At 37.0% G+C, this 8165-nt stretch overlaps 1 protein-coding gene across 1 annotated transcript; it reads right to left on the reverse strand.

The window, feature by feature from the left end:
• Nucleotides 1-1899: 1899 nt before the first annotated feature.
• On the reverse strand, nt 1900-6386 carry LOC111894643 (calcium-transporting ATPase, endoplasmic reticulum-type). Its single transcript, XM_023890736.2, has 7 exons — nt 6152-6386; nt 4235-5750; nt 4015-4136; nt 3653-3931; nt 3176-3559; nt 2993-3102; nt 1900-2882 (listed from the first exon to the last, which is right to left on the reverse strand). Exons 2-7 carry the CDS (start codon nt 5706-5708, stop codon nt 2087-2089), a joined length of 3165 nt encoding a protein of 1054 aa, XP_023746504.1. The 5' UTR covers nt 5709-5750; nt 6152-6386; the 3' UTR covers nt 1900-2086.
• Nucleotides 6387-8165: the final 1779 nt, after the last annotated feature.

Below are 8165 nucleotides of genomic sequence, written 5' to 3' on the forward strand. Positions count from 1 at the left end.
AAATAATTACAAAGTCTACCCACTTTCTGCAAAAGCCTAAATGACATCCATGTGCATGGTGAGATTCAACTATAGATGTTTTTTGTTTTTTCTAATTACCTCATTGATTGGGGAAATTTGTTATAACAAGTCTAAGATGTCATTATAAATATATACAACAAGTAAACATTGGTTTGTGAGATATGAACAATGTAGCTAAAAGCGGTACCTATAATGCATCATGTACAAGAATTAGATGCGTTAGAATTTAATCTTTGAATTGTTTTGATATTAAGTAACATAAATTGCCCTTCCAGTTTTACCTTCTATTCATAAGTCATCCACTTATAAACATTTTTTCACTTTTTACCCTTACAACCCAATTAACTTGCCATTTGCAATCTTTTTTTTTTTTTTTGGTTTTTTATCCTTATCATACATATGATATTACAATAGATACCTTTTTTTACTTGCCATTTGAAGCCCTTTAATTTTTTTTTTTAATTTTTATCCTGAAAAACTATGTTTTTATAAATACACGTTGCAAGATCGGTATATGCAATGGTATGGATTTTATATATTTTTCTACCAACAATTACAAATATATCTACTTTTTATCAACACAATTGCTAAATTTAATTAAAAACAGATTGGATCCGCCGCAACAACCTTTTTGTTTTATTACAGTTATGCCCTCTATATTTTTATAGATTATTCAAAAATCATACAATTTACAAAAATAATTTCTAAACTCTTTTCAACTTTATATATACCAGGAATTGTACTATTTCTATTTAAAGTTACATTTTTATTGATTATTTAAAAACCATCAACTTAAAAAAATAGTATTTTTAAGTCTTCTCAACTTTTGATAATTCATTCAATGTTTATTTTTTTTAAACTTTTAGTGTTTTTTAAGCTATGATATCTACATGAAAAACACATGTAGGACCTGCGGCAAAGCGCGGACTCAAATACTAGTTTTATACATAATGACACTTTTATGTTTGACAATCATTGGGATTTTCGCCACCTAATTTACCGATTTGGTGTTTCGGATGGAAGCATTAATCAATCAGAAATCAGTTTCATATGTGATTAATTAGGTTTTAATTCAAATTACGTAAAGCTGTGCTTCTTGTGTTGAACTGTTTTTGGGTTTTGATTGTGAAACATACCTTTTGACTCCAAGTACTTTCTAGAAGCTTAAATGTGATGGGGATTTAATCCTACAGTAAAAGTGATGATGGTAAAAGATTTGTTTGTCTGGCCAGCATTTCATGAATCTTATCTGGACAAATTTTGAGTTATGTATGGGGCATGGCAGTTGGCTAACCATAGGTGGATTGCATTTTCTGCTCAATTCCTATTACCATGCAGGATTGAGAGAATTGCTTGAAGTTTTTCTCAAATGGCATTGAAGCAGTGGATGGTTAGTTTTTTTTTCTTTAAATCTTTACATAAATAATGAAAACTTTTTCTCCTTCCCTGGGAGGGAGGATCTGGTTCATCATTGTTTTGATTATTATCTGGAATGTATCAAAAAAATTTTTTTTTTTTTGGTAGTTTCTTTCAGCTGTCCGTTCACCCCTTGCACAGAATCTCATGCTTTTTCAGCTTGTACAAGTCAAATTCTCACTGTTTAAAGAAAAAAAACGACTTTAATGCAATCATCATATAGTGATATGATTGACACACAAATATTTGTTACTGGTTTTATTCATCTTCAAACCTTCTGCTTCATGAACTACTGAAAGATTAACATGGTTAATTTGAAGCATGTTTATTTATTTAATTTCTATCAAACTGATTAGTTCTTTATTTGGTTTTTGTCAACTTGAGGATATATATAATAGCAAATCAAATTGGCATTGCTAAACTCTTTGAAACTTGAACACTATGGATGGAATGGATGCATGGTTGAGGTGAAGAAGTAGAATCTTATATAAAAGCTGCTAGTGCAAATGTGGTAGATTACAAACATGAAAAGATTTCATCAAGCAGGTTATTTTTGCTGTAATTAAAAAGTTTACAAACTGATGATGCAGCATTATGATTATGGGAGCAAAGAAAGAAAGAAGAAGGAAAGGAGGGGAGGGGAGGTAAGTTAAGCAGTCTTTAGTTTTATTTGTGTGGATTTTGTAGTCCTTGCAAGGAGCTTGAGCAGTTCATCAATAAGGATGACAGGAGCTGAAAAGCAGATGACCAAAAGCCATTCGTTGAAACCCAATGGAACGACACCAAACACCTGAGCCAGGAAAGGAACATAAAGAATCAAACAGTGGAGACCAAAGGAAACGAGCATGGCAACAAGGAGGTAAGGGTTCTTCCAAGGGGGCATTGTTAGCAAACTGTTGTCTTCGGAAAGGGCGTTTAGGGAATTAAACATCTCGATGGCCACCAAGACGGAGAGGGAGAGAGTCATTGGTTTGAGTTTTCCGGTGGTGAAATAGTCGCAGGGGTTTGGGAAAGCCATGACCCGGTTGCTGGCGACTGCAAATGGTGCGACTGAGAAATCGGGCCAAGAAGGACAGTCTCCCCAGTTTGTGAGCTGAGATACCGAGACAAGCGTATGCCCGTCCTCTCCTATCAGATCCACACCCAGGAAGGACGCCTGCGTGTACCATACCACAAACACACCAACAGTTGCAATCCCAACATAACACCCGATCACCAAGTACCGAAACAGAACCCATGAATCTATCAGGGCCTCGCTAGATTTACGAGGTGGTTTCCTCATGATATCAACATCAGCCGGGTTAAAACCAAGTGCAGTGGCAGGCGGACCATCCGTAACCAAGTTCACCCATAGAAGCTGCACAGGGATCATGCATTCCGGTATCCCCACTGCGGCACTCAAGAAAATCGATATAACCTCCCCAACATTCGATGAAATCATGTACCTAAGACAATATAGTACGTAAGTAATAAACAGACATCATCATCTGACATCTATATTCTAATTTCTAAATGATAAACAAAAACTTTCATTTCATATCAGAAACATTAATACCTGATAAAAGCTTTCATATTGTTGTATATGGATCGACCCTCGCCAACAGCCGAAACTATGGTACTAAAGTTATCATCGGCTAGAACCATATCAGAAGCCTCTTTAGCAACCTGGTTGGTTGATTTATTTACGACCAAGTCACATTAAGTAGTAAGCACTACAATAATAATAATAATAATATACCTCTGTTCCAGTGATGCCCATGGCAATCCCAATATCAGCAAGTTTCAAAGCAGGGGCATCATTGACCCCATCTCCTGTCATGGCCACAACTTCACCCATCTCCTTAAGCATCCTCACTATCTCTTGCTTGTGCCTTGGCTCAGCACGAGAGAACACCTTCCCGCCAGGCTTTGACAAAATATCTCTCTGTTGCAATGGAGACAGCCCCATGAAGTCTTTACCTGTAAAACTCTTACCTCTCAGATCCTCAAATTCATCAAACAGACCGATTTCTTTACAAATCGCCTCTGCGGTTGACTTATAGTCTCCGGTTATCACCAACACTTTTATTCCCGCTCCACGGCACTCTTCAATAGCAGAATCAACCTCATCACGAGGTGGATCCTAAATATATATGTATATATGTATGTTAATTTCATTCCATTCGTTAAAACTTAAAAATAGAATCGAATCCAGAATAAAGACTTAATTAATTACCCTTAGACCAACAACCCCAACAAAGATAAGGTCGGTTTCAATGGAAGAATAGCAAGCCGGGTCCAGCAACTTAGGATGATGAGGATGGTGTTGGCCATTGTAATCGGAAAGGTCACCAAGATCATCCTTATAAGCCAAACCCAAACACCGTAATCCTTTGCCACTCATCTCTGCATGTCTCCAAAGCAATACCTCCCGAGAAGCTTCGTCCATTGGAACAACACGCCCATTCGCAAGCTGAACTGCTGAACTCCGCTCCACCAGACTCTCCACTGCACCCTGCAATTATTACTATGCAAAATCTTGAAAATTGAAATCAATCAATCCATTTATGTTTCAAGATAATACTTATTAATTATCACCTTCACAAGCAACCGGTTCTGTCCTGTTGGCTCGCGGACAATAACACTCATCGACTTGCGCACACGGTCTAACTCCAATGTCCCAACCCTCTTTGATCTTTTCATCCACCATTCACAGCACCCTACGTACACACACACACACACGCATTTAATAATTTAAACCATATGTATGTATTAGCAAAAAGAACATATAACATTAATTAAATTAATAATTACTCGCCTAATTTAACACTATTGTTATCGATGAGATAGTTTGCCATAATCTGCTTGTTTCTTGCTTTGACATCGGGATCGGGAACCCCCATCTTCTCTACCAACACCTTCAAAGCGGCTTCAGTAGGCAGACCCGTTACTCTGAAAACACGACCATCAAAATAAATTCCCGCATCATTACAGACAGCACATATTTCAGCAACTGCTTGTAGATTAGCATCCATATTGAAGCAACTCCAATCCACAATTCCCCCGTCTTTTGGGTCATAAGTTGTTCCTTCCACATGAAACATCCTAGGAGCGTTTGTTGTTTTCCCTCCAAACGTGAAAATCTCAGAAACAGACATCTGATTGGTGGTTAACGTGCCTGTTTTATCCGAACAAATCACAGTCGTGCACCCTAACGTCTCCACGCTACCAAGTTTCCTCACAATCGCCTTCTTTTGAGCCATTTTTCTTGTCCCCAGAGCCAAACAGGTGGTGATAACCGCAGGAAGACCTTCCGGAATGGCAGCCACTGCAAGGGCGACGGATATTTTGAAATAATACGTGCACTTGTCGAATGAAAAGCGAATGTCCGTCGGCCAGCTGCCGGCCATCTCCCACGTCAGGAAATACTTGTAGTTGATAACCCAAACAGCAAGACAGACAGCCCCGATCACGGTTGTGAGACTGTTCCCAAATTCATCAAGCTTTTTCTTCAATGGGGTCTCGGATTCTTCCATGGAGGCTTCATGTATTTGTTTCTGTATCTCCCCGATCTCCGACCTCATCCCGGTGTTGACAACAATGCATGTACAGCTCCCGTTCACAATCGTTGTCCCACCGAAAACCATGTTATCTTTAGCCTGCAGATCACATGATGAATCATCATCATTAATTGTATGATTTCCTTTCAAAACAGGAACAGATTCACCGGTTAAAGAGCTCTGCTCCACTCTTAAAGTTGAAGTTTTCAAAACGGCCACCCTCATGTCTGCCGGGACTTTATCCCCTACTCGCAGCTCCACAATATCTCCTGGTACAAGCTCTCTAGCGGGCAGGTCGGGCACCAAATACCCGTCTCTTAAAGTCTTGCATGATTCGCATTGCATCTCCTTTAAAGCTTCCAGGGCTTTTTCGGCATTAGTTTCTTGCCAAACGCCCACGATTGCATTTAGGATTAGGATTAAAACGATCACAACAGGTTCAACATATCCTCCTCCTGAATATTCTTGGCTTTCATCTGTTTCTTCAAAGTATGCTAGCATGAACGAAATGAAGGCGGCAACAACAAGGATCTTCACAAGCATATCGTCAAATTGTTGAATCACAAGCTCCCATACTGGCTTCCCTTTCTCTTTTTTCAGCTCATTCCACCCGTGAACTTCACGTTGCTTCTCTACATCGTATGAACACAAACCTTTCTCAAGCTTTACGTTATACGCTTTCAAGCAATCATCCACAGACCATGACCAAGCAGGAAACGCTTTCTCATCCATTATATTTTAATTAATCTTCAAATTCTCAATCTCAACTTAAACCTACAACAAATTAAAATAACCCAAAACTCACATATTCAACAATATACATATCAAAATTAATATTCCAAGTGAATTCCACTAAATTAAATTGAAAAGAACTAACCCACCTTGACCTTGGAAGTCAAAATATTAATTAAGATAAATTTTCATTACCATTTAGTGTACAACAACATATTCACTGAATTCCAACTCTTTCATCATATAAAAACGTAACCTTTTACAGAACTAGGATGTAGAACATGAACATTAGGAAGAAGCCTGGAAAAGAAACCTAAGCATGCAAAAATTGTGTAATCAACCTAGCACCAAACATTTGCGAGCATGAAATCTAACCTTTTCGAGGTAAATTGTAAATATGAAAACCGCAGGTCTAGCAGTTTGAGTAGAAGTTAGCAGGTTACCTTTGAAAGCAGAGAGTGGAGAAGATGATGGGGTTGAGACAAAGCAATGTATGATTCTTAAATAATAGTCAAGTAAAGGAAGAAATTCATCAGAAGATTCTTCTCATAATTTCCCGAAATCAGAAGTCATTTAAATTGAATAACTGAAAAGCTCTGATTTCTGACTTTCTTTCTGTTTTATATATAAATATTTTTTGTTTGCTTTCTTCCTCGTGATTTTTGGGGGTGTTATCTATCCATTTCAAGAACTCTTTGCACACTTGTTGTTTTGTCAGGACTACTGCCAATTTCGTCCCTCGATTATATATCAACACGCTGCTTAGTCCATGAAGTTTTTATTTATTTATTTATATTTAAAATAGATTTTGGTTCGTTAAATTTAACAGCTACAAAACAGAAATTAAAAAGAATCGTGATCTTCATCTTAACCCCCAAATTTGTCTACATCGTTTTCAAAATTATATCCGAACGGAGCAAAAAAAAAAAAATCTTCCATTGAGAATTAATGAATGTTATGCTACAAAGTAGGTGGATGGCCTAAATTTAAATTACAATGATTAGTTTATTTAATTTTTATTTTGATTTAATACACATCCACATCAATGCATCATTGATCTCATTAGCCTCCAAAACGACAACGAAAATAAAAACATGATGAAATAAACCAATTTACGTTAAAGACGTTCTCAACGAAGTGTACTTATAGGTTGGCAAATGGCAAATAGTCGACGGACTAAACTTGTAGTTTAATCAAAACGTGGAGGGTGTCAATTTACAGGAAAAGCCATTGACAGGTTTTAAATTTCAATAAGTATAGGGTCATGGTCTCATGGGAGCATGGTTGACTTTTTAACTGTCTTTTTTAATTTTAAAATGTTTTTTCGTTAATATTTAAGCTCCTGCACCTTAAGGCTACATTTTCTTCTTCAATTTAAATGAGCTTCGAAATTCAATGTTACACGTGTATTAGAGTGGTGCTAGTTACTTAACAAGTATCATATATGTGAAGTAAGAAAAATTGTTTATTATATCGATAAATAATCTTTTACCTTTTTATAACTTCAGAGTTCAAACCTACCGTCCAGGAAGCTTCTTCTTTACCAGCAACATCACTCACCTATTTATGATGCTAACAAAAAAAATATTTCCGAATTCCGACAAAATACAAAATACAGAAACGCTTAATATATTTCGAGTTATTTATTGAAAATTTGTTAGGCTAATGAGTAATGAGAATGGTCGTCGTATATTAGACGTGGTGCTGTATTCGAATACATAATAGTGGCTGTGGACTTGCAAAGCTAAAGGAAGATGATGAAGGGTTTTCAGATGGCAGAGGAGGACGGGTATAGTTTTATTCAGGAAGTAAGTCAAAGTATGTTTATTTTAGAAGATAATTAACATTAGGCTAAGAGGTGTATCAGGCGTGAGAAGGGGATGAAAATATGTCACGTCATTATTTTAACCATCTCACAACCAACCTACTTGGTTGTGGAAATGGTGTGCACTAGTGAAGTAGGGGAGTATTGAAGGTCATCACTAGCCCAATAGAATCATGTTATTGTCTAGAAGAAGTTAGCATGTTCTAGAATGATCTGGAAGATTCTAGAACATTATGGAATACTATGGAGGAGTGTTGAAGATGCCGGAAGATTCTAGAATACTCTAGAACGAGATGGAAGACCCTGGAAGGCTATGGAACATTCTAGAACACTATGGAAGACACAAGAATGTCTATACTTATCTAGGACATTATAGAACATTCTAGAAACATATAAAAGCTTGTAATAGACATAGAATATGGTAGATAGTTCTAGAATAGCCATGAATGTATGTAGATCTAGAAACTTCCTATAAGGAGGTGGAAACACCTATAAATAGGTGTGGAGCTCATTTGCTCCAAACCATCCCAACATCCAAGTATCCAAGAAAACCTCAAAGAAAGCAAAGTGTGTAGTAGTCTCACAAAGTGTAAGTTCTCCTTAAGTGTCTTAATAAAAGTCTTATTGTTTCC

This window comes from Lactuca sativa, chromosome 7 (genome assembly GCF_002870075.4).
Source record: "Lactuca sativa cultivar Salinas chromosome 7, Lsat_Salinas_v11, whole genome shotgun sequence".
In the NCBI taxonomy this organism is placed as follows: domain Eukaryota; kingdom Viridiplantae; phylum Streptophyta; class Magnoliopsida; order Asterales; family Asteraceae; genus Lactuca; species Lactuca sativa.

What these genes read in the sequence shown, in the direction of transcription:
- LOC111894643 (XM_023890736.2), bottom strand. Translation starts at nt 5,708, where the DNA reads ATGGATGAGAAAGCGTTTCCTGCTTGGTCATGGTCTGTGGATGATTGC. An exon ending in AGAACCGGTTGCTTGTGAAG is followed by an intron (nt 3,932 to 4,014) that starts GTGATAATTAAT and finishes TAATAATTGCAG; the next exon opens with GGTGCAGTGGAGAGTCTGGT. An exon ending in TTGGGGTTGTTGGTCTAAGG is followed by an intron (nt 3,560 to 3,652) that starts GTAATTAATTAA and finishes ATATATATTTAG; the next exon opens with GATCCACCTCGTGATGAGGT.